General features: G+C 37.5%; 1 protein-coding gene and 1 long non-coding RNA gene across 7 annotated transcripts in view; one reads left to right on the top strand and one right to left on the bottom strand.

The window, feature by feature from the left end:
• Positions 1 to 1756: 1756 nt before the first annotated feature.
• Positions 1757 to 26939, bottom strand: part of OPN4 (opsin 4) — a 27958-nt gene continuing 2775 nt past the window's right edge. For 2 of the 6 annotated variants that reach the window (XM_042818710.1, XM_042818709.1), the window contains 14 exons: positions 25566 to 25823; positions 25185 to 25371; positions 23796 to 24575; positions 16320 to 16462; positions 14563 to 14696; positions 12906 to 13109; positions 11008 to 11179; positions 10011 to 10175; positions 7538 to 7645; positions 6213 to 6399; positions 4166 to 4318; positions 3560 to 3628; positions 3032 to 3070; positions 1757 to 2193 (listed from right to left, as the gene is read on the bottom strand). In XM_042818710.1, coding sequence (XP_042674644.1) covers positions 2002 to 2193; positions 3032 to 3070; positions 3560 to 3628; positions 4166 to 4318; positions 6213 to 6399; positions 7538 to 7645; positions 10011 to 10175; positions 11008 to 11179; positions 12906 to 13109; positions 14563 to 14696; positions 16320 to 16462; positions 23796 to 23822 — 1593 coding nt within the window. In that variant the 5' untranslated portion in view covers positions 23823 to 24575; positions 25185 to 25371; positions 25566 to 25823 and the 3' untranslated portion in view covers positions 1757 to 2001. Of the gene's footprint in view, positions 2194 to 3031; positions 3071 to 3559; positions 3629 to 4165; positions 4319 to 6212; positions 6400 to 7537; positions 7646 to 10010; positions 10176 to 11007; positions 11180 to 12905; positions 13110 to 14562; positions 14697 to 16319; positions 16463 to 23795; positions 24576 to 25184; positions 25372 to 25565; positions 25982 to 26939 lie in introns of those variants that run through there. The other 4 variants (XM_042818711.1, XM_042818708.1, XM_042818712.1 and 1 more) reach the window with 4 other exon arrangements.
• LOC122160306 overlaps positions 25779 to 26939 on the top strand; it is a 15604-nt gene continuing 14443 nt past the window's right edge. The window contains exon 1 of the long non-coding RNA XR_006168776.1: positions 25779 to 25857. This is a non-coding gene — a long non-coding RNA (uncharacterized LOC122160306). The remainder of the gene's footprint in view (positions 25858 to 26939) is intronic.

Below are 26939 nucleotides of genomic sequence, written 5' to 3'. Positions count from 1 at the left end.
TTCCAAATGCCACTGGGGTTACCATGTCAATGACTTTAGTGAGAAATTTAGGCGTAATGAGTTTTGTGGGCTTTTCCACAAATGATTTTGGTAGTGTCAGTAGAAGTGAAGGGAAGGTGAAGTTGTTAGTTACATAGGGAATACACACGAGTTTTCAAGTGCTCCTAAACAAATTCTCCCTAATTATTATACGCTTTTCAAGCCTCTTGTAAGTAGACAAGCACTAACAGCTGCAGTTCTTTTTATAGACACAAACTAATCTCTAGTACATGTTAGAGCTGAAGGATAGAGAGAACAACATGCTGTGGATTCATAGGGCTTTTCTAGCCATCAATGTATTCTTTTAATACTCTCTAAAAGTAGAAGAGAATGCAGAAGAGCAGAGTATAGTCTTCAAGAATATTAATTCTGAACAAAATTGTAACAGGAGTGAAAAGGCTAGCTCTTAATGGCAAGTTGTACACAAATGCATCTTATTAGCACAAGAAAAAAGCACATGTAAGCTTTGACCTATTTTCTTAATGTGTTCAGCCTTTTGCAGTCTGTATGAAATAGGCAACCTTTGCTAGCATTTCTTCCCTACTGTCACCTGCTTTCCTGGCAAAAGATGGGGACAATTATATGCTTCATGTTTTCTTATTTTGTAAGCCAAAACAGTAAGTAAGAATGTAATTGCTCAGGCTTCATGAACATCTTTGAACAGGCTTCCTGTTTGAAGATATGTTTTTTGCCCTACTATTTCCTTATTGCTAGCATGTGTGTTGTCAGTTTAACATTGTTTTCTGCATGGAAACAATATCCAGTTGTGGTAGGTAAAGGGAGAAACTGTACTACTCTTTTTTTTTTTTTTTTTTTTTTTCATTTCCAATGCCTATGATTTTATTTATGCAGAAACCCCAAGACTTTCAATGTTTTCTTTTGGTTGTTTATTACCTGTCTGAAATAGCCACTTATTTGAGATCTGATGTTCAGCTGCCTCAAAAGACATTATCACCTCCGTTTTTGATTCAATTCAAAGTAAGTTTCAAATATTTGGTTGTAATCAATGACCCATGTCTTCTGGAACTGACTGAACTTTTTTGCCTTCAAAGGAATAAGCTGGTTATGTTTGTATAATCTGATGGCTTTCTCTGATATGACATCAGAACCAATTTACTGAGAACAAAATGGTTTGGGTGGTTTCCTCTATTCCTGCAACCAAAGGGAGAGCTATTTAGGCACCTGTTGTTAAGAACTGCTTCAATAGCTCTATTTATTCTATGCTTTTAGACTTAAAAGGGACATATCCCCAATGTGGACTGACTACACCTTATCATTCTTGCGGCGTAAACTTCTACAGATTGTAAAATAATTCTATCTACTAATTTTTTTTATTCCAGAAGGAGCACCAGGGAAAAGCAGATTACTTTTTCATCCTCTAGAGTCTCAGAAATAATAAAAAAAAAAAAAAAGTCTGAGACTTCAAATTAGTGCTCAAGTGCATTACCTTTCAATTGCATTGTACAAGAATATGAGGAAACTTTCTAATTACTAAGAGAAAGGAGCACTGAGTGTTTTCATTTGCTTGAGGAACTTCAATAATGAAAGCATCTCCAGAAAGCAATTTAAGCTTTTCCACAAATAGCTTTGAAGTTACTCCACAGTAATTAGACAAAGGCTGGATCTCACGCTTCCCTTTTCTCTCAAATTAATCAAAAGAGCTTGTAGGCAAGATTGTAGGCAAGATCCATATAACAGTGTCATATGCCTGAGAAGAGTAAAATCCAAGTGAGAAAAATGATTTATTTGAGCCACAAAAAGAAGAAATAATGAATTGCAGTGTGGCTCAGATCAAAAGTGAAGCACTGGAGTCAGTTCAGAAACTGAACACTTGATTTTATTCTTGCTTGTGTTGTGTTTCTGTAGAAGTGTTTCAGAGCAAGGCAGGAAAGCCTTCTGGATTCAGCTGGTTCATGGTTCCTCCAGAGATACTGGTGAAGGTGATATTCTGGCTTGTGCCACTCAGCTGCTGGAGCTCTTGTTCTGCTTGTGGCTTTTGTTCTTTGGGTACAGGAAACCAGTGCTGTATCCAGAAGGCAGCTCTACTCCTTGTACATTGCTGCATGTTATTATGATGCTGGGTATCTGAGATGCAGATGTTCTATGGCGAGGCTCTCCTTTTCTTAGTCCAATGCCACTCAGGCTCTCACCTCTCTGAAGAATGCAAGGTTTTAAAAGAAATAGAAGACACAAACATCTACAAAGAATATCAGGCAGCATTGTCTATGAAAATGTGATGTATTTAGATCAGTGCTTTGCCAGTACCCACTACTACCTTAAAGCCAAATTCAAAAGATAGAGGATGAAGTAGATCTGAATACTTCTGGAATGTTTTATGAGTAATGTGGGGGGAGGAGGGGAAGTTTAAACAAGATAGTGTCTTTGTATTAGTATATTAATTCAGAATCGAGTTTACTTTGAAGGATCAGGCTAATGACAGCAGATTCCTCTGTGGGAGGAAGAAAAAGTACTGAGAATGTACTCAGTGTAAGAGACAAATGATATAAAGAGTTCCTCTATTAAAAAAAAAAAAAAGCCTACATAGTTGACAAAGCAGTTGTTTTGGTTCATTAAGATGAGGTGGTATGAAACAGATAAAAAGATTGATATTTTGAAGGGGGAACAAACTAGAGAATGGAGTCAAACAGAAAAGGATTAATTTGTGCTACAATAGCAGTGCTATCCATCCCTAGCATAGGACCACAAAAGGGAGTGTTAGGATTAGGCTAATAATAACTTGTAAGGAACACTACTATCAATAAAAATTACATTTGTTACATTTTTATTATTACTGCAAAGATAAAACTGATTTTTTTCCACCTATCAGCTCTTTTATTTCACTAATTTAGGGCAAGTTGACTCATTTGAAGAATATGTTTAAAAAAAAACAAACAACAAACATCAGTATGCTATAGCTTTGTTAAATGGAAGTAGAGAGACACTATGCCCACAAAATAATGAATAAGTGATATGACATGTTTCAGAAACTTACCTGACTTTCCTCCACGCTGCATTTTTCAGATGCTTTGCACTACCCAAAACAGAGAACAATAAATAGTCAACAGTGTCACTTTGCACAAATGAACTTGCTACAAGATTGACTGTCCCAAAAGGACATTGAATAGCTACTGAATAGCTATTTCCTCTTGCTGTATACATTGCTTTTTCTTATCTTTATTTGAATAGTGTTTCCACTCACCCCAAAGCAAATCATGGGCAGGCAACCTACTGAATTCAACTTCAGTTCTCTTAAGAAGCAGAGCTCAAGGAGAACCCTGTAGCATGTGTATTCTCCATTAATTTCTGCACAGTTTCAGCAGTGATCTACCCTTGGAGGTCATATTTACTGTATCCTAGTGGGAGTATCATATGGTTTTTGGTTTTTGTTTTTGGTTTTTTTTTTTTTTTTTTTTTTTTTTTACATCTCAGTAAATTACTTAATTTGTGCTCAGGGAGTGGGATTATCATTAGATTTTGTTGCTTCAACTAAACCCATGCCAAATATTAAAGTAGTTCTTACAGTAGAAGTAGCAGAATGCTCTGTGACATTCATTTCCACCATGGGTATTTCATCTGTGTTTACAATTGTCTGGAAAATGAACACAGGTGAAAAAGACAAATAATGTGTAGGTTACCATGTCCCATGTACATGAAATACAAAGAGAGGGAAAAAGAAAGGGAACAGAGAAGGAATGCAGTAATAAACTAAATGTGACTTTGTACTACAAAACATAAAATAATTCAACGGAGATAGACTAGTTTTCTATCACTTGCCATACATGCTTATTTGATAACAAATGGTGAGACAACAGAATGATGAGTCAAGTAATTTGGGCAATATGGGGAAATAAAAATATTACAGATTATACACTTAAAAACAAACACAGGACAACACATCATGCATATGCTATGTTCAATATAACAGCCAGAAATACGACAGCTGAATGATGAATTAGAGCTGTAAATAAAAAGCTGATGACCTTTTACAGCCTCAAGGACATTACTTACAGCACTAATTTACAGGTTATTCCCATCTTCTAGGCCATATTCTTTATGATTAATTATGATAAAATGTTCATTGTTGATCTACCTGTTGCTAAAGAATTGTTACTACGCAATCTATTACCTTTCCAAAAATTTCAGAATTGTGGCTTTTCACTTCAGGTTTGCCTCCTAGGCCACTAGTTTGGGTGGTATCTTTGCCCATTTCATAGGAAACCTGGCTGCTAGCAGGTCTGGAGGTCATACTGGTGATATCAGTTTCTGTATCGGTACAGCCCTAAAATGAATACAGCAAAAGCAATAGCATGGTCTTAGATTTCTGACCGAGTAGTATGATACCTAAACAGAAATTTTAAGAGACAGCCACCTTGTGAAAGTTATTTCAGAAAAGTTATGCCACGTACAACTCCATACAGTGTTTTGCTTTAAAGAAGTCCAAAAAACCTTATCAAATCTCTTCAGATAACTTTGGCTTACGTCTTGTTTTCTTGTTTGTTTATTTTGGTAGGGTTTACTTCAAAATTTCTAACAAAATGATGTTCCGCTGTGTACTATGGAAACTTTTCTAATGCACCTGGCCAGTTTAGAAGCACTTATTTTCATAAAGGTTTCCTGATATTATAAAGATTTATGTCAATGAATGTAAAAACAAACAACAACAGAAAAGTGGGATTATGCATGAGTCAAGTGTTCTTTTCTGCACTACCTTTTTTTCCTCACTCTGGCCTTTTCACTGAGTTTTGGTTGGACTGAGTACTCAAAAGAACATAGAATCTGAAGAAATTGAAATGGCACTGTTAAGAACAAATGTCTGAATTCAGGGTGTGACTGCATTGGATATGGTGTTTAGTCTGACTATGGAAAAAATGATCATTGAGAAGATCATTGCCTTTTCATATATTTGGAGATTGGATTTAAAATGATTTCAAAATTATTAACTAGCTGTGTAGTAAGGGAGAGCCTGGGACACCAAATATCTGCTTATATCCAGCTGCTGTGCAATGCATTTGGCTTTACCTGGAATGGCAGCAGAATGGTGTTGAGGTCTCATGTAGGAAGGATTTGGAAATGCATTTGTTGATTTACTTAAGTCTGATGGTTAATGCTTCCAAACGCACCCCACTTCACCTTAAGAAACCACGGTTTCCTTAAAATTTTGGTTTCACTAAATAATTTTTTAGTGACTAATGGATTGGTTGTACTGATGGACTATTGGCTCAATGTTAGCCAGCAGTGTGGCCAAGAAGGCCAATGGCATCCTGGCTTGTATCAAAAATGGTGTGGTGAGCAGGACTAGAAAAGTAATCCTGCCCCTGTGGTTGGCATTGGTGAGGCATCACCTTGAGTACTATGTTCAATTTTGGGCACCTCAGTACAGAAAAGTCATTAAGGGCAACAAAGCTCATGAAGGGCTTGGAGAATATGCCCTATGAGGAGAGTCTGAAGGAACTGGGGCTGTTTCGAGACTTTATTGCTCTCTGCCAGTATCTGAAGGGTGCTTGTGCTTACAGTGAGAACGAGGTGTGTCTCTTCTCACTTGCAACACATAGGACAAGGGGAAATGGCCTCAAGTTGTGCCAGGTAAGTTTAGGTTGGATATCAGGAAAAACTTATTTACAGAAAGGGATGTTAAGCACTGGAATAGACTCCCCAGGGAGGTGGTTGAGTCACCATCCCTGGATGTGTTTAAAAACCGTTTGAATGTGATGCTCAGGGACGTGGTTTAGTTGTGGGTTGTTAGTAGTATGTTTATGTAGTAATGATTAGGTTGCAATTAGACTTGATGATCTTTAAGGTCTTTTCCAACCAAGCAATTCTATGATTTTGATTCTATGATTGTTTTCTATGTTCAGACTCAAAATCTGTGGTCAGACAAGTTCAGTCATAGAAGAATGGTGAGGCTTTCTAGGATGCTCTGACTCTAAGCTTCTCTTGCCTTCTGAAATGCCTGTTGTCCAATGTCTTCATTCTTCCTTCAGTGTAAAAAATGGACAAGAATATAATATGCTACAGTTTGCTCTTACGTGTTGGCCTTCTTTTGCTTTACTTCTTCCCTTTTTCTGAAGTTCTTATCATAATAAGCATAAAGTGTTTCATGTAAAGCTTTGGAGGACTCTATGAAAGTCAATTACTCTGCAGTTAAAAATGTGTATGAGAAGTGTCTTTCTTACCGATTCACTGTCAGAGATGGAAGATAGTCGTCTTTTTCCTTTCTCCAGCCCACCTGAGCCAGTCTCAGAAGATTGGCTGCTTATGGTGGTTCGTCTGGAGGAGCGAGAACTGCTGAAGGATCGGGACTCTTTAGGAGAAACTCTCAGCAGGGATCCAAGGCAGGGAACATATGTTGCAATGGCTGTTCTAATGGAAAGGAGGTAGAACAAGTCAGATTTTTTTAATGTTAGCATAAAAATTCAGGCATCATACGTAGTGCATTTATTCAGAGAGATAGGCTAATGCTGCATGGACTGGAAAATTACTGGTACAATAAAGGGTTTTCCAGATATCAGTGTCTTGTAAACAATTGCCCTTCAATATCACTTATTAATAGTGGTCCATAGAATTTAAATGCTTTACTTGGCAGGGGTGAGGGCATTGAAGAATAACTCTTTGAACTGAAGGGACCTATTAAAATATTTTATCTGCTTTCAGCTTAATCAGGTCAAAAATAAAATTCTGTTCTTTCAACTGAACCTTGCAGAAGTACCACATAATAAATTGTTTTAATCTGCCCCTAAGCAGCTATTCTGGCCTCCTTTAGCACATCTGTCTGCCTGCTATCTGTAGGGTAGTACAAAGGCAGCTATATTACAGAATTCTTTTTCTCATATGCAGCATAAGGAAACTCTTTTGCACAGCACTTCTCTCCCTCCCAGTCATCCTACTTAGAAGTCTATGCCCACACTTCTCTGTCAAATTATCTTGTAGGTCTGTGTAAAGAATGAAACAGCATATGTGTGGCTTTGCTACCATCCATCAGATTCCATGGCCTGCATCTGAACTTGGTATGGTCACGTGTAGATGTTACAGCTCAGAAGAAATACTCTTCTTCATGCTTCCTTATTTCAGATAGTGAGGAAGATGCACAAAATAGGGAAGGAGTAACTTGACTTACTGGATTGCATTCCTCAGTGGCCTGGTTAATTTAACAAACTGCTATTTCTAATGCTGACAGATGTCTGGATCTCTCTTGAAGACAGTTAAATTTACAATGATTTCCTCTGAGCTAGGAAAGTCTCTATCTTCTATCATGTGATCTGTAAGTACAGATCAGCATTCCATAAACATCTCTAGCTCCCATCTGCACAGTAAACTGTTCCAAGTACAAATTCTACTGACATTTTTATGGCACTGAGAAGTTTGCTTGGAGAGGAGGAGGTTGTCTTGCAAAGGTAAAATGAACAGGTGAATGAGAGTTTGGTTACTAGTCCCTTAAGTGATAAAGCTACTGCCTGATATTCTCTGCTACATTAAATTTATTTTACAAGAATGAACTTACCTATATTTAGGGTGAGTGATGGCATAAATAATGGGGTTATGGATGGCAGAAGCTTTGGCAATCACAGCTGGTATTGAATTCATGAAGGGTGTTAGAACATGAGAATACCTAGAGTAATGCAAATACATAATCCATTTAGTGTATATACAGTACATGTTTAGTACTGAGTTCTCAAAAGTCTCAGCATTTATAAGCTGACAACACAGTGTGTTGTTATTGCTCCACAGAATGTAACAAGGGGATGTTCTCTACTCAAACAATGAGAGAGAAAAGTTTTACATCCTTTTCCTGCAAAGATGCACACTAGCCTAATGGGGGAAACACAATTTTTTGTGATGCTTCTCTTGCAGTACTGCTATGATTCAGTGGTAATAACCCCTGTGCTATTTACCCTAGAGACAAAGTCTGCCTGCAGTACATGAATGCGTGTTCATCAGAGTATCTGTTTAAAACTCAGCAGATGTACTTGCTAAATAACCCATCACTAAATATGTCACTAGATGAGTGTGCAGAGTGAGGCATTACAGGAAAGATATGATCAGTTCTGCTTTTCAAATTTTTTGCCTGATCTGAACTAAAATCAGTAGGGAATGGGTCTTCTGGTGACATACACTTCACTTGTGTTATTGTGGCCACGCATATATGCAGGTTTTGTGCCCTTAAAGGATACAGAAATCATGACTGATGTCTACTGCCATGTTCCTTTCAGCCATTTAATCTGAAGATACTTTGAAGGAGCCCATAGAGTCTTGTCAGAAGAAGGTCAGGAGAGCTACTCAAACCAAAATAACACATTCTGTAGGCAGTTTCTATCAGGCAGGTTCTCCATGGGTCTGATTAGGAGCTAAGAAGAACTCGGATTGGCAGAAAGGGTTAAGTAAAATGACTCATTAGTCTAAGTTAGCATCCTTTCTTTATGACACCTCGATTTTCTGAGACAGCAGTTTAACCTCCATCTTTTACTGACCTATTTAGCATTGTGCTCCCGCTTGTACTCCTAATATACTCAGGGAATTTCTTTAAAAAAAAAAAAAAAAGCTGAATGAAGCTGTATTGTTTACTTGCTGTCTTTGTGAGAAAAATTTGCAAATGCTCACTTGACAGGTGCTGTACAGTTATAAAACTGTCCATTTGTTTTGATTTTAGTCAACAGGAAACATAGGCTAGAAGTCAAGTTCAGCAGGCACTTGATCATGCTGAAGTAGATACTGAATCATACAGAACAACCTGGCAGTTCTGTGCAGCTAGAATGCTTAGCTTAAAGCATTTTCTATTGTTTTCAGTTCACTTGGAGCAAGCAGTGATGTAAGGCAGCTATGATTCATTTTTTATCTTCACACTTTTCTTCTATCTCTAGTGGTCTCATATCACCAGTGGTAAATGCCCAATACCTAAGTTCCCTGTGACAGGACATGGGACTCTGGAGTTGGACGTATTCTAAGGATTTGAGTTTCTGAGTGAGGAGCCTTTGTGGAGAAAAAGTTTGCTGCTGCTTGGAATTGGCTCTGTGGGTGCCATAGGAGAACGTTCTCTTAGCAAATTTTCATCTTAAGCAAAATATTTTTAGAAGTGCAGTGTTTAGGAAGTCATGTTTGCCTCTTCCTTATGCATGTTACAATGAGCACTCCTGCCTCCCAAAATGTACTGCCTTCTGCTTGAGTCTTCTAGTTGAGAATTTCAGATTCTTTGCAGTTTACAAGGCTTTCTAGGGCATGGTCATATCCACTTTAGAAAGCCTTAACTGAAGCACTGGAAAATGAAGAAGCCTGTTCAGTGTCAGCCTTTAGCATAATAGACATATCTACATATAGCCAAGACATCCAGGCTTAGAGTTTTTGACTTGTACCTGGGTTGCACCAACGGTATTCTGGTCAATATCTGATAGTCAAGCTTTATATAGATTCTATATTAATGGTATTGTATTTTTGTGGAAACTACTGTATGAAACACTGATAATTAGATAAATGAAGGACATGCTGTTATGATTTATGTTTACTTCTATGTCTAACACTGACAAACTTCCCTAAGCAAGTATATACTTGTGTAATTTTGAGCTTGTTTTTCTTACACGTATGTAAGGAATTTCATCAGTTCGATGTAAGACAAGCAAATAAATAGACTTGCAAGTAAAAGAAGTGGAGGAAAAATCTCCCCTGGGTGGTTCTTTTTGGCTCCCTTAGCATTTTGGTGCTAAATAAAATTTGGATCAAATATGCTGTCACAGAGCATGTATTCAGGAATCATCAGCATTGTTTCTTAGGTTGAAAGGAATAAACTTCCTACTACTGGCTTTTTTTCCCTTGAAAAGTCAAACTTAAGGCACACGCTGTGATTTTTTCTTATTTGTTAAATGTCACTCCAAAATAGGTTAATGTTTGGAATGCACTTCAGGCATTAGGGTCGACAAGTAGCTTTGGCTTTCATCTGCCTTTCCCAATTGCACACCCTCATTTGCTGATACATTCATAATTACCCAGCAAAAGCTACCAGAGCAACGACAGAGTATGGTGACCAGGAAATGACATAAAGCAAGATGACGATCAGTGCAATCTTAGCCAACTTCCACTCATTCTTCATCCGATGATACTGTTTCTGGAGATCTTTGTTTCCATGTTTGCATCCAAATGTCTGTATAGACCTAGGGGAAGTAAATGTGTAACAGCAAAATTGAGATAGGGAATTGCAGCAATTACTCTTATGCTAGTTTATGTGATAACTCATGTACTTTTAATGTGTGTCACTATGTGACCAGTCCCTTGCAATTTGGTGTACTTCAGCTGCACTAATCAAGGACAAAATGTAGGGGGGAAAAAATAGTCCCATGCTAGAAGAGTTTCCACATAAATCAGGTATTCCATTTAATTGGACAAATACAAAATATAACTAGAGAAGTCTTTGTTTCCCTATATCTGATTGTTGTACTTTACTGTCTGTCTGCATTTTCTACTGTGCTGATAGTTACAAGACAGATATCTAAGAATAGTGGCAAACACTGGCCTGTATGATAGTTTTTGTTTAGAGATGTGTGATTATTTTTATTTTCTTTTTACTCATTGTGAAACATGGTGTTTGCAGTTGATTTCATTTTTTTTTTTTCCATGGAATAGCTTTTATTTACTGTTATTGGACATATTAAATGGACAAATGATATCCATTTAGTATTGCTTTTCACAATTGGTTAATTTCTATAGTCCTTTCACATCCTTCAGATTTGTCAGGTTGCTACTTGTACCATTTTCTGTATCATTAGCAGGTATACTGAACAGCTCTGGCATAAATTCAGAGCCCTGAATGGCTCTTCTAAGGATCATAATTCTTACATGTTGACAGAATTCTTACTTGGTTTCTTGTCACAGTTGTATACTTGAACTGAAAAACTTTCCGATTTTCTTTTGTCTGTCTGTTTTAAGAAAAGAAAATAAAAGTCATTTAAACAAAGAAATAAAAACTTAAGACTTCTAATTACTTACTTGTTGGCCTTCTTGATAGCCTCAAATATGAAGAAATAGCTGTATATGATAGCAATCAAAGGAATGAAGAAGACAAAGCAGAAAAGCAGCATTGTGTAGGCACGGACTGACGGTGTGAAAGTCATGTAATCCCAGGAACAGGAAGTCAGCAGGCCTTCAGGAACATAGGCACCTAGAAACAGGAGAAGGTATCAACCACAATGTGATTCTTACCAGTATCCTGAATGCAGGAGTTAGGGAAAGATAGAGTAACATGAGATGAGATCTGAAAACTGAATCATTTTGTTCCAATCCTTGAATATAACTTTAAGCTCAACATAGTCAAAGTGCATCTCTCCAAATACTTCAGTGGGTTTTTCATCAGACCCACCCTGTTTTCATTTAAGTCCAGATTCGCTCAAATTGCTTCTTCCCATGAGTGAAATGAAACTGATTGCTTTAACTGCCTCTTTTTAGAACTTCTACATATTAATCTATTCTGCAAAGGGGAGAGCTATGTTGTGTAGGTCAAATTAATTTTGTCACGAAAGAAAGTTGAGTACATGTAGAAATAAAATATAATTTCCTTAGAGAAACTGTGTCAAACAACTAAAGACATTCTTAATGGCAACGTATTTCTCCTTTTATTTCAATTTTCACTGTTCACAGTGATATTTTCTGCTGAACTTTTAAAAATAGCATACCAGATGTTCTGAGATGCATCCACTTTTTATATGAAGGTTAGTAGTGTGGATACTATTGGAATCTAATTATAAGATAATGACTTAACACATTTCAAGTTAGTATTCTGCCTTCTCCCATTAAAATTCCAGAATCTAAGACATTATTGTCACTTTGTTCTTCTAACCCTGCCTCATTCAACTTAAGGCTGCTTTCCCAAGCACTGAGGATTGGCTAGTTAAACATGCCTCATACTGAAGGCAGACACGACAGGCAGTAGCAAGTCAAAAACAAACATCTTCTGAAATTCAACTTTGTAAATTTTTTATTTATTTATTTATTTATTTCAGCATTCTTTGGGGAAAACAAAACATTGCTAAATTCTCTCCTCAGCTGAGCTGACACATTCTGTTCTGGAATTAGGGAACAAAATAATGGGCTGGAGTTTTGAATGATGAGCTCATTCTAACTTACTGACTGAAACTTGGTGACTCATAGGAAACAAATTAATGTTACTGAGTTGGATGCAAATGAGGAATAATAACAGGAGCTCTCTTTGCTACAAGTGGCAGTGATCAAATGTGTGTTCCAATTTGCAAACAAAAAATTTACAAAAGCAAATTGTATAGTTGTTATTAAATGCCACTCCTAGCAGAATCCCCAGTGAAGATACTAAAGTCTGAATGGACAATGCAGCTGATATCCGGTGCCATTTGCACATCTAGAATACAATCAAGACCTACTTAAGATGTACTTCAACAAAATATTCATGGAATATTCTAAGGAATAGACTGTATTCCTTTATTACATGAATGAAGACATTTAAATTGCCACCACTCATACACAGCACCTTTGGGGAAGAAAAAAATATCATGAGAAAAAACAAAAACTTATTTCACTTTTATATTGTTCAGTTTGGCTCAACAGAAGTAGATATGGGAAAATAGGCAAGTTCATCATTTCATAAATTTTGGCCTTCATTTTATCTACTATTCTTTGTACAATAAGTAATAAGTTCAAGGAAAAATGCCAGTGTGATGTAAGTTGCTCTTATTCAAATTGTACTTTTTCTTCAGATTGAGGTATTCAGTTTCAGTATGTATTTTATCAATTTTCCTAAGACAGGTTTTTGAGGCTTAATATGCAAGCCATTCATTTACCCATCTCTTATAAATGTAACAGTCCAGTTTTTAGTCCAATGTTATAAGGGAAAAAAACTTGTATTCCATTTCACTTACTCCATCCAAAGAAGGGTGGGAGGCTCCAAGCCAAAGAGTACAGCCAGACGCCTACCAGGATTATAAGGGCCTTCTTCTTAGACATCACTCGAACAGAAGCCAGAGGTTTTGTGATGACAAAGTATCTGTCCAAGGCAATCACCATCAAAGTGATCATAGATGTAATGCCAAAAAGAGCTCCGCAGAAGGCATACAGCTCACAGCCTTTCAATGAAGATGACAGAAGTAGCAGTGAAATTAATCTACTCGTGCTAATTAATTTATAGGAGACTCAACTCTGTGTTTCCTGTAAACTAATGTCTTCTGGGATTCATAAACTGATGGAATTTCAGTTTTCCAGTATTGTAATGTAATACTGTTTCAAAGCTACTGTTTATCTTGCTAATTATATTTTCACTCACTGATTTATGATGTTCCTAGTAGAAATTTTTCAACAGTCCCATGATGTCTTGCTTAACTCCAGTTTTACTGAAGTTCCCTTAAAAACATCTATTTTGTTCAACGATGCCTTCTAGCTACTTTGATGTCATGGTATCATTTGTATCTCAAGGTCAGCATAATTGTAGTAGCTATTCAGACTATGAATATATTCATAAGTAATTTTAACAAGTCAAGCATCATCATGATTAAAAGCTGAGGGTTGTGTTTTTTATTTCTTAACGTGTGCAATTGAGCACTTTATTGAAGTAGGAAAAACAACCATTCTTTTGGTCATCAGGGATCAAAACAGCCATGTTATTTCTCTGATATCCCTCTCTGTCCATACCTATTCAAGAAGCAAAGACTAGTCAACTTCTTACTATAGTTATAAAAGAATGAAAGCAATTCCCTTCTACAGGATTTTTTTATACATTATTGATTGTGGACTCCTTAGGAGTGAGTTTTCTCCTTAGATTTGCACACCTCTTAGGCCAAAGGTGAAAATCCCGCTGTTGAAGCCTGCAGCAGATGTGCTGTTGGCTTCAGTCACATGTTTCACCTGCAGTTTGAGAATCTTTTGAAGAAATACTGCCTTCTACCTGCTAGAACAGAGGTTTTGTTTTAGGTTCCTTCCTTGGATATTGACTATTTAGATTGTAAAATGATTTGGACAGAAATTGGGGTTCATTTTTTCCTAAGTATTTCTGCAATTTTATAGCACATTGAAGTTAATTACTCTTGTAGTTGCAATGACCAGATGTCTTCTGCAAATCATGTTAACACGAACTCCCACAAGAACATTTGCTTACTGCGCAGGCATGTTCGGTTAATATTTCTGTTGAGAAAACTCACTGTTGCCAAGCTTTCTGGTTGCTAGTCTCTGAGCAGATTATCTAGAGCTGCTTTTAAGTTGGTGATTTGCTAGTTGGTGGTTCCTTGTCACAGGGCTCTACCAGTAGTTACCTTACAAGATGATTGGGAAATAACACTGGCAAGGAGACTGGTCCTCTGTATTAGATTGCCAGAGTCTCCTTTGTATCTTGTGTGTGTGTAATTTTCTTCTTTGTGTTGTGAATGTAATTGTTGCACAGGGACAAAAATGTTCAGGGAAACTTTGGTTTTAATATTGAAGCAATGTTGAAAATTGCAAGTGTACCTGAGGATTAGGAAATGGGTAGTTAACTGCCACTACAGTAGGACAATACTTAGTGATTTATTGGAAAGTAGATATACAAACCTTTCTCACCAAAAATCCATCGTTTATGGAGACTGTTAGTGAAAAATACTGGAGACTGTGTGATGGACATAAGGAAGTCACTAACAGCTAGATTGATGATGAATATATTGGCTGGTTTCTGAAGGGTCCTACTCCTACAAAGAAAAGATAGAAGGAATGTTTCTTAGACAATGCGGTGCTCTTAATTATGTCATTACTCTTTTCTGTGAGCTTTGGCAACTTCACAAACACCATGGCACTCTACAGAACAAGTTAGGACAGTATGCTTCTCATTTCTGTCCCAAGAGAACATAAGGTTGTTTTACATCCTTATCCTGCTGTGCATTTTAGAGGACTGTTTTGATAACCAGCTCAGTGGTGGGGATAAATCACATTGTTCCTTAAGTACTCTGACCCAGTGCACTGCATGTCCGTGATTAACAGGAAATTAAAGCTGATGTGTTCCATGGATTTGCTGGATCTGGGTCGTGTTAAGCTGGAGGAGGGATAGTGCATATCTCCATGCTGGTGATCTTATCAGCAATGACTTACAAATACAGGGATTAAGCAAACTTGCTGTGTACCGCATCAAGCATTTTGTTTCACATCAGTTCTTCCCTGTGACATTCATTTCATTTGTATGTACACTGACTTTGAAGAGAATGGTAGCCAGCCTTCAGTGTATTCTGCCTGCATATGTTATTCATAACATCATAGTACAATACTTTAAAGGTACACAGAGAAGCTGAATTGAGAGCTCCTTTGTTCATGGCTTAGTGTAAGTTTTTAGCTCCTTTCTCAAAACTTTGGTCTTAGGTAAAAATATAAAGTATCTGAATAAATGATCAGTTCTTTGTACTGATCCAGAATCAGTGAGTAAATATACTGTCCCCTGAATGTCAATTTGGGGGCAACAAGATATTTTTAGTAGATACTTAGGGGTACTTGTTTTTGTCTGCTAAGTTGCTGAACAAATCTCTATTTCAGATACCTGGCTGTCTTAGACTTTTGTGACTTTTTGAGACTGTTTTGTAGGCATCTGACATGTAGTCTGAACTTCTGATGCACTTATTATTTTTCTTTCAATGTCCCTTTTTATCTTCATAACATCTTCAATGAAGACAGGCTGTCTCTCTCACTAGAAATGCAACTGGCTGGATTTGCTGTATGGCTGGATTTGCTGTATGCGACCAGCCAAAGTGCTAAGCTAGGTCACTTACTTCACTCTTGTCTCATGTATCTGGTCTGCATGCCAGCACCTGATCTGTTCTTAAGGCCATGTCATTCACACTGAAATGTTGGTATCTGCTCTGAATGCACACACTGTATGTAGCAGAAAATGTGAGATCACCTTTTTAACCTTCTAGATAAATGCACTAGATTAATACAAGCTCAAGAGCCTCATTAGTTAGGTTCTCACTCCTGTGATTCAAGTTAACACAGTCTAATTGTCATATAGTTTTTATTTTTTATGTTTATTACAGTAATGCATAATGATCAATCATGAAGGAGAGGCTCACTGGTCTAGACGTCATGGCAATGCTTTGTCAGTGTTCAGTGAACAGAAAGAAACAGTGTGAATAAAAAAAAAAAGGTGAAAAAAATCACATTGTTATCATTGATCAGATTACTTTCAGATATAAAAGTTGGGATGTGGTTTTAGTTAGGAAATAAGCCATGCATTTAGAGTGATAGCATGTCTGCACTGCATACAGAGTACAGTCATGTTGATGTTAAAGTTCATCTCAGTATTTAGAAAAATATACAAAACAAGATACCTGCAGAAAGCATAGATGACCAGGAAATTACCCAGAGTTCCTGTGATCCCCACGATAAGAATGACTGTTCCAATTGTATAGTGGGCATGGTCTGGGACATCCACTGTAGGAAAAGCACTACGAACATCTTTCACTGTCATCTTCTACAAAGCAAACAAAAGTCATAGGTAGATTGTCAGACTTTGGTGAGTAAGTTGGCATGTGCTACCCTAGTAGAAGAGTTGATCAAGAGTGTGAAATGCCAGCAATCAAAAAGAATCAGAATAAGCTAATTACTTTCAAATTACGTTTACAGTTGATCATCTTTGGGAGCCACATATACACCATCAGAAGCACACAGGTCAAACAGTACTCTATGCTTTTCCTGTGGATTGAGAATTTTAATGAAGAAAAGCAGTTTATTCCCTCCCAAAAGAAAATGAAAGATACAGAAGAGAACTAGAGATATGAAGGGACCTTTTTTATTTCATCTGACATCAATAATGCAGTACCTAACAAGAATATTTTCTGCGGTTTTTGTGTCATTAAAGTTTCTGTACCCATGAAGTGTGATCTCTGTTCTGACAACAGTATCTTCTCTAAATAGAATTGATGGATAACTGTCTATTGATAAACGTGCATTTAATCTTTTATGGGATTAAAGGTATATGGGTAAAATGTTGATTATTCAGTGAGAGAAATGAAATAACCACATTGCTAGCTGCCCTCAAGGCTTAGTTACTAAAAGCCTGTCAATTGGTAAAAGACTGAGCAGCTGTCTGGTGGAAACTACATTAATGATTGGAAAACTTTAAACAGGAAAATTTTCTAGTTTGCACCTTTTTTACATATCAGTTTTATTTTCACTCTGGACTGAGTGAAGGTATTTTGCTTTTTGTGATAATTGTGGTTTAAGCACTTGAAAGCGTGTGGATCTTATCTACTAATAACTTGTGGCAAAATTCACTAGGTAAGTCTGGAGACTTCAGCACTTCAAATAATAGTTTAGAATGTTTTCTTAGTAAGTTTCAGGAGCTATAAACACTTTTTAGACCAAATGACCCCATCTTAGTAATGAGGCGAACAAGAAGTCTGCAGCCAGGAAGCAGGACGACCTAACAAAAATGGTAAAGGATGTGCAAACTGTCACTGTTCTGCTGCCTTTTCTTGTGAAGTCAGGCAAGGATATTTAAACACACACCTCTGTGTGTGCTGCCCTTGTCCTAAACATGCTTTGGCACCAGCTCCAATCAGTGAATGTAGCTGTGACAAACACAAAGCCCCATCCTCATTCTTCTGCACAGATAGATCCTGTCTCTTCTTCATTGCCGGGTTTTTCTCATCATAGGTGGCACTCACTCTGGAATGGCATGCCATGGCCACCACACCTAATTCAAATCTGTCAGCTGCAGCCATGGCATTCCTCAGCTACTGAGCTACAGGAATCATGACATGTCAATAAAGCCCAGCAGATATCTTGAATAGCTTATATTTTTCCTACTGTGAGTATCATCAGTCTGGCTGTGGCTGAGGATCCAGGGAAAGGCACCAAAGTCTGTGTCTGTACTGAGCGTAAATAATGCTATGAGGCTGGATGTGCTGTTTCCCAGAACAAGTACTGGGAGGTGGTGTTACAGCTAACACATTCAGTTATTCCTTCCCAGGAAGAGGAAGGTTACTGGTAGGAAAGTGCAAAGCAGTGGATATATGTATGAAATTCTTTATGCTCCCATTGTGTCAACTGCTCGCATTCACTGCTAGAATGAACTCAGGAATGCCTTCAACAACACTCCTGTTATTAAAGGACCCTGGTGTTTCCAGACAATAAAGGCAGACATTACTGATCTCTGAGATTGGATTGAAATTATAAGAGACAGTTTGCATTTAAAACCAATGTGCCGGTAGCAAAAGCTAAACCCCAGGAGAGTCTGAAATTGTACAAAAGATTGTCTTTGACTGTGAGCTGGAGATCTGCCCGTGGCAATCCTCAACAAGAGGAATGCTCTCCCTGAGTTTCTTTATTAGCAGGGATGAAATGCTGGACAAATAGTAGAGACTGAAAATGTAGCTCTGGCTGTTACTGTAATTGGAGCAAAATGTTATGATTGTATTAAAGCTGATATAATAACTGAGAGACAGAATCATGATGTTTTTTTTGTTCAGGTTCCTTCAGCAAGTTGGCCTCACATAAAAATCAGTGGGCATCTTGCCCGTGTAGATAGATATTGGTTTATTTAACACACTGTCAGTAAGGTAACACAAAATCCCACACTAATAGCAAGTGGAGTGGGATAGTCTGAGATAAAACTCTTTTAATTAAATTAGACCAGGTGTTCTTTGGTTTAGGTTTATTTATTTTTTATTTCTGTAGCTTTATGGATGCTGCTCCGCAGAGAATCATGATCACTAATGTAATGGAGATTTCTGATATTTTCTTCTATAGCTATCCATTTAATCAAGGTAACAGAAATGAAGCAACTAAAGGAGCTTGTTTTGGCTACAAAAAGCAGATTTGAAATGGCTGTAATTTAAATTAAATTTGTGGGAGACAAAGGACAAGAAACAATTTGAAGGATAGATTTGGATGTAGAAAAAAAAATAGTGGAAGAGGTTGTTTATGGGACAGTAGAAGACATCAAAACTACTTATTGGGGAATGAAACAGGTGTAGAGACAATAAAAATGTCAAATGTGAAAAAAATAAATGTGTAATATTTGTAATTGAGCATTGGTAGGACATAATACCAAGTAGACGGAGAAAGAAAGGGATTGACAAAGAGGAGTAAATTCACATTTTAGTGTGGACTTCCTGGAGATGGCTTATTTTCACCACAGAGTCCAGTTCTTGCTGTTCGCTAAGAAAAAACTCCATTATTTAAAGAAAAAAAAAAAAAAATAATATAACTCTTTTTATTAGAAAGACAGGTCTGATTCAAAGCTTCTTGAAGACAAAGAAAGGTGCTAGCTGACCTAAAGGCATTAGATCAGACCTAAGCACTTCAAATTCATCACTGAGTTGCACACGTTACCTTCCTCACTAGAAGATGAAAACACTTGCCTGTCTCAATCATCTCTAGGTGTTATAAGGGAAAAAGGTAATGCTTGAGGAAATCAGGACAGCAGCCTAATCAAGAAATCAGACAATTCTCAAAGCTTTTCTCTGTTTAGCCTTGTTTAGTCTGTCTTCTGTTGTCACCCTATGGTATTAGTACTTGGGTGGCATAAGAGAACTAAAATCACACCTTTGCAATCCCTGCCATAGCAATTGTCCTGTGAGAATGCTCCATCTGAACAACTATTTCAATTGCATTGATATCCCAGAACATGATTATCTTGCCTGTTCTTCTGTTCAGCCTGCTTTCGGTATGCACTTACGTAGTGAAAATGCTAAGTCACAACTTGAAACAGTGATTGAGCACCTGGTGAGAAGACAGGGCCAACCCAGGGGAGCTCAGCTGCATCCAATACACCTGAGTGACCAGAAGGGATAAAGCCAGGAACCACTCCTTCCCAGACCTTATTTAAGTGTTGGCAGTGGAGGTGAGGGTGTCGCTATGGAGATTCCTGTCTGCCTGTGGCCTTCTGAAGGTAAGCAGCTTTTCTTCCTTTATTTCTGTATCTATGGCTGCTGCATTTGCATTTGTTCTTATTTGCTGTAGCCTAGGATTGTGCTGCTCTGCTATTATTGATGAACTTTCCATCACATTTTAGCATTTCAGCATTACAACACTGTCATGAAGATTAAAAGAAATGAATAGGCAGAACCAGTACTACATTATTTCTCTTCTAAGTGATACGAAAACACAGCTTATTTTGTGTAACATGGTTCAAAACAGTACCAGATGAACGAAGAAGTAGAACTGGGAAGAAGTTGGATGTTTTACTGTAGTCAGTTAATACACTACATCTTTCTTGAGTCAACTAATAGAGATACTTGTATCTGAGGCTCTGGACCACTGGGTGCCAGTATACCCACAGGCATACTACATTGTGGGTGGCTTAAATTGGTATTAATTCTGTAGAAAACAATTTACTGAGAAGCACCAGCTTCCTGGCAGTCCGCTTAAATATTGCACACTTCTTAAGTGAGCAAAAAAAATGGTAGCTTGAGAAACTGTGGAAGATGTTAGAGGAGTAACTGAAATGTTACACAATATCTTCACAGTAAGTAGGGTCAGTTCGAGAACATATCTTAATGCCAAGGGTGGCATTTTAAGTCTCCCTTGAAATCAGGTTTTATAATTTGTTTGGATATGATGAAGCCTGGCCTTTTGAAAGAGCTGTAAAATAATTAATCTCTGATAGGCAAGCCATTTATTATTTATTTGCACTATAGTTTTGAAGAATCAAACCATCTGTGTGAGAACATTGTCCAAATGTATCTTGGGCTCCATCAATCTTGGTGCCATGACTGCTGCCCTGGGAAGTCTGAGTGCATAATGAACAGCAATATGAGAATTCCCTTCACACTCTTAGCAGTTGGTTTGTATCCTAAAACAGAGTTGTTATCCCTTTGAAAAGATAATCTTAATGGAGGATATTTTTATCCCTCATATATAGGTGTAATCCTTTCCTAAATCCAACTCTGCCATTTGCCTTAAGAGTCAGTGGCAGCAAGTTATGAAGGTTGCTGCACATCAGTATATTTTCTTCCATCATGTTTAAGTGTGTCCTTGTGGAGGCAGTAGAAGAAGGGGGAAACAACTACGTTTAATGCAGATTTCCTTCTTGAAATGTTTTCTGTTCTCCCTGAAAGAAAGATTGTATATCACCTATGACAAAATGGCTATTGCAGAACTGGCCATACTGTCAGCTATCATTCAGTAAACTTCAGCCTTAATGTATGGCAGTTTGTGTACTGTGTCAGAACCATACCAGATGCTGGTCTAAAGAGAGTTGTAAGGAAATAAGAAATTTTGCTTTCCAGGGCGAAACCACTGACTCTTTAAGTGTTTTGCCCCTGTTAAAAGGAAGTCCAGACCAGAAATATTTGATGCCTTAGTTTGCTTTATCTTGGAAATGTGTTTATTATACACATTTTCCTAAAGAGAAGGTTTTCTATGTAGCTATTTCAAAGTTGTTAAACAAACAAAACAATACCAGCTCACTTTTGAGTAAGTTTCACTTAAAGATGTACAGTTTTTAAAAGTCCTAGTGTTCTCCCTGCTTCCACGACTTGAGGAAAACATTTTTGTGTAAGTGGAAAAAATTGCACAGAATACACTGTACTACTGAGGGAAAGAAAGAAAAAAAAAAAAAAAAAAAAAGCACACCCGTAGTTCTTCAGAGTAAGAACTACACTCTTCACTCTTCTGAGACACCTTGATAACTGAAGTTCTAGTAAAGCTAAGAGTGATGATAGTAGGAGCAAGGCCACAGGTGTAAGTATTTATATAAATGTCGTATTTGATGTAGCCCACTCCTCACTTTCTTCCAAAGGCAAGATTGTGAAGTAATGTTTAGTTTGCAGGGAAATGAGAAATCCTCATAGGAGGATTTTGGGATTTGAACATATCTCAATCTTGGTTCTAAATGATTAGTTGACTTCTTTGCTTGTTTGTTTCAAAAACTGGGAACAGAAAAGATTTAGATAAGGGCATTTTCCAGCTACTCTTGCCTGGATGCCAGATGGATTATATCTAATTTAGTGTAAAACAGGGAAGAAGAAATAGGGACTGCTATGTTGTTCTTAGGGATTCATCTAGCTTCCACACTGTAGTCACTGGTTTTGCAGAATGGCTGCTTTAATGGAACAGAGCCCCGTTCTGAAACAGAAGTTTTGGCAGTCTCATGTTGACTTTGGTAATGCATCAGGTCTCTTTGTTCTTTATTTTCCTACTAGAGTATAAGTGATGAAGTTGCTTATTTATACATTAACACTGATTGTACAAACCATAATGTTAAGCCTTTTGCAGTACAACAAATTATACAGATAGAGAAAATTATCAGAACAGAAATACAGTAATTTCCTAGAGTTTCTAGGTGCAGTTTTTGTTCTACCTACCGGAAGCTTCAAATAACTGATAGCACTTATTTTCTTCACAGTTTCTTGCTCTAATTCCTGAGCTTGCTTCTAGTGGCACCTTCTTCGGTGATGACAGACAGAACAAAGAGAAGTGTAAGCAATCCCACTTCAATTATGGGTTCAGCAGGATGACGCCAAATGCTAAGCCCTCTTTCCAGTAGGCAGCAGGGCTTTCCATGTTTGTCCTTTAGAGCAATTTGAACAGCAGATTTTGTATCCGGTCTTCCAGATTTAATCTCAACCACAGGCAGCACATATTGCTTTCAGTTCTGAAGCTCCCTTAAGCCAATCTTTGTGTGAAATTAAAATGCAGAAGTTTGAAAATACTTGACTTAAAGGGAGGGAATAGACAGCTGATTTCCTCTTCCAGCAGAATAAGGACAAAATTCATTTTGAATTTTTGAGTGTGAATCACTCTGTCCCCAGAATCCTTTTCCATTTTGCCATGTGCTCTCCAGTCCCAATTATCCCTCCCTGCTTTGTTCTGCTATCCTCTTTCATTATGTTATCCATCTAATTCAGTTTCTAAGCGCCTTGGCTCAGGATGCTTCTTTGTTCATTTCCCTGTATTATACGATGCATATCCAGCTTTTATTAAAAATAAACACTCTGCATTTTTACTGTGCAAATAATAAAATATTTACTGCTGCTTCAGTATAAATAAGGGTCAAGCTGCAACATCAGGTCCAACATGCTCTGTGTATTAAAAACTGGCCTATGTGGGTCATGCCAAAATACCTGGTGTGACAGCATCAATATTTTACATAGAAATTCAGATTTCAAAAACTTCAGAAATTGCTTGGATATCTTTTTCTTTTTAACAGACTTCTGTACAAACAGAATGCAACCCAACAGTATACTAAGTTACACAACCAAGAAGAGGTTTCCGAACTCTTTCTGTTTGGGCTTGTGATACAGAATATTTTTAGAAAGCCCCAAGAAGTTCTGTCATGAGGAGTCATTATAACAGAACTCCACCTTCACATTTTTAAGGAGAGCTCTTTGGTAGAACTTACCTGGAGAAACCTTCTGAAAAGCTTTGGTAATAGCAAGTAACAACTCTTCAGCATTTACATAATCACTTTGCTGCACTTACAGGCTATTATAGAAATGATGGGGATTTCCATTTTGAATAGTAACACAAGCAAGTGTTGTATTTGAACTATTAACCAACTGTATAACTTAACAAGAACATTCTCTCTTGGTAGTTTGTAACATATTCAACATAGTTTTCCATTAAACAATCCTCCCTGTCTTCTGCTCAGGTAAAACTGCTGAAGAACACTGCTTCTACAGTCTTTTCCACAATAAATATAGGAATAAAGAGATTTTAAAGATTTCATTATGTTGTTTAGTATTGCATTACATCATTAAATCTATGCATGGACTTTAAGTGTCTATATACAGCTCTATAAGTGCCAGCTTTGCCAGCAGAGCTACTTACTACAGCTGTTAGTGAGAGAAAGCACTTACTGTTGGGGCTCTAAGAGGCAGGTCCATCAGTGTGTAGGCAATCGCTCCTGAGTCATTCCATGAGTTGACTCCACAAATTTGGTGCAGATGGAGTCTTCAGAGAGACAAGATATTCCCCCTTTGAACGGGCTGGCAAATTACGCGAATGAAATCTAAGCAATAGCAAAGAAAGCAAAGCTCTCTTCTGATTTTAAGTCAGCCAATTTACCTTTCTGTGTGTGTGTAAAGCAGACTGTCAGATCCTCTGTCTGAAATAGTGCAAGATCTAGTGCAGAATTTCTCACCAGAGCTCAGCTTGCTTTATTCCATCTTCAGCTTAGGAAAGGGCAGCAGCGGCAGCTTCCATTTAAATACAGAATCCTGCATGGTCTGCACATGCCCAGTTTGTTGCTTGTTCCATCCAGATTCAGGCTTCATTTCAGTGGCAGTACAAAACTAATGCTCACTTGAAGCTGCTGCTGTTTGTTGATTATTTGTTGTTGTTTTTTTTTTTTTTTGCCTTTGACAGAGTTATGTCTGAATTTTAATGCTGTCTCTACAGTGTGTCTGAACAGGAAGAAGGTAAAAGGCTGACTTCACCAGCTCTCTTAAACATTAGACCTTACTGTTCATTTTCACCATACTGGTGAATTAGTTTTTTGTACTCTGCATTGGAAGAAGATGTATGTGTACAGTTCTGCTGAAACTATCTGAACTCAAATAGATTCTGATAGTTAACAAAGTGCATGTGTGCACTTCTGTCCTATAGAATTTAGGTTGTGGTTGTTTGTTGGTCCACTTCTAAAAATAAACAGAAAAAAAAAAAAAAGAATAAAATCCACTGTCATCATCCTTCTCTTCAGTTGAAAATAAACCAATAACATGCACTGATGCCTTAGGCAAAGTATAACAAATAACTTTTTCAAGAGCTGTTTGCTTTCATTTTTCATTGTGTTTAGTTAGAGCATACATGGGCAGATCCTTATTCACAAAGAACTTCCTTTACACTGCACTGTATATAGTTACGAATAACTCTGTTTCCAACTGAAGGCCCATTATAATGGTAAAATTAAGTTTATTCATTTAAAAAACAAACCAAAAAAAAAAAAAAAAAAAAAAAAAAAAAAAAAAAAAAAAAAAAAAAAAAAAAAACAAAAAAAACCAAAAACCACTGTTCTAGCACACACTGCAGCCTGAGCATGATAGAGTTTAGGCCTTCAGGCCACCATCAGAATCACCCGAATGCAACATACTAGCTTCACTGCAGCCAGTAATAGATGGTGTGATCTATTTCTGGAGAGCCCCTGTGAGAAGGTAGTGATTGTAACTGTGGGAACAGGATTCCCTCTACTCTGTATGGACTCCCCTTCTTGTGTCCCCTTCCTTCAATTCACACTTGCAGTACCTTACCTTAAATTAAGAGAGAAGGGATTGCATTTCTTTGGATGAACAGGAGGTGTCTTTGGATGAACGCGGATGTACATGACCTGTGTCTTTATCAAAAACACAACCCTGTAGTGCTGCGGATTCCCCTCCATTGACAGTCATTTAAGGAAGGTAGCATTTATCTTGTATCATCTGCTTACTGTTCAGTGGCCTGACGAAACAAGATAAATGTTACCTGTACAGATTCTGCAGGTTGTTTAGCTGAGAGACTTTAAAATTAACTATCAGTAGATATACTGTGAGAGGCAGAACAATTTCTTTGAATATCACCGTAGTGTTAGATACACCCAAGCTAGGTTTAAACTAGCACACGGGGCAGAACAGAGCTCAGCTGTGACCAATCACCTGGCAAGTTTAACTTTGTTGTTGACTGGCATCTTCTGGTCATTTTCTAGGGTATTCTCTTTCCCTCCTGTCGAAGTCTCACATCGTACCCATGAATATCACTGTGATAGCAGTTGTGGTGTTATGGGATGAACTTCAGAAGTTGATGTGAACTCGGAATCACTGTTTCCTTGCTTTATCTGCTGCAGCAAGCAAATAGCACACCGCAGCTACAAGGCAGCAAATAATGATGTTGGTCTCCTCGAGGGACAGGACTTTCTGCAAGACAATTTTGTGTTTTACTACTACAAAGGTAGGAGTCTTTCCAGAAAGCTACAATATGGAATTGCAAGAGCTTGTACTGATATCAAGAGAATAGAGTAGAAAGTACATTTTAATGATTGAAGAGTGGAGAAAGGAAGGAAAATGAGATCTCCCATTTTGAAGAACTTTACGTTCAAAGCACTATACTTTGTTCTTACCAATTTGACAACAAAATTCAATGGTAGGCATAAATACTAGATCAGAAATATTCTTTGACTCTGTATTCTAATTTTCTTGCTCAAATACTCTTAGTTTTCTTCTTTATGTCTCAGTATTGAGCAATTCCAACATTCAGTCTCTTTACTTACAGTTTGTACGTTACATTTTCCTTTTAGCTGGGGCACGGGTTATTTTTTCTCCCTTCTTATTCCGTCTTTATGACAAATCAATGTGCTGAAATTTTTTTGTTCCCAGTTAGCCTGGAAAAATCCACCTCTTTGGCATTTCTAGAGGGGACCATAATATATCGGCAGAGTAATCAAGTCATGGAGTAAATATTCCTTTATAAAGTAAATCAGACATTATAGAAACATTGTCTTCTTGCTGCATTAGATTTAACTTTGTTGTACGTGCCTTTCCAGACAAATGAGTTGGATTAGTTCATTAGCTGCTGAGACTCTATTATAAATATATATGCAGTACAAAGGAAAGTTTCTACCTGTAAGAAGTGGATATTAGTCCAAAGTGAGCTCTTGATTTCACATCCTTCCTTCACCTGCAGGGGCTGCTTTTGTGAATGCTAAGCATTAGAAGGCTAGGTTAAATCATTTTTGAAAATCTGACCTTAACAATGACCTTAACCTTAATGCCCAATGGAAATGTCCTCATAAGGTTACAGTTTTCTGATCTGGTGTTGTAGCAATTGCTAGAAGCAACTCAGTTGATCTGTTCCATATTCGATGCCCCAGCTTCCTTGGAAGGAGAGCAGTCCCATCCTAGAACTGCACAAGGTGTGAAGTATGAGGAATCTCATTCTCTGTAGTTAAGGCTTGCTAACTGTGGCAAAGACATACAAAAACAAATAACCCACACGACTTTTTATTTCAAATTTTTGTCTGTTTTATGTGTGGT

Source organism: Centrocercus urophasianus, unplaced genomic scaffold, assembly GCF_019232065.1.
Source record: "Centrocercus urophasianus isolate 14NV4802_14NV808 unplaced genomic scaffold, USGS_Curo_1.0 seq_17, whole genome shotgun sequence".
NCBI lineage: Eukaryota > Metazoa > Chordata > Aves > Galliformes > Phasianidae > Centrocercus > Centrocercus urophasianus.
This window is presented reverse-complemented; position numbering and strand designations above follow the sequence as displayed.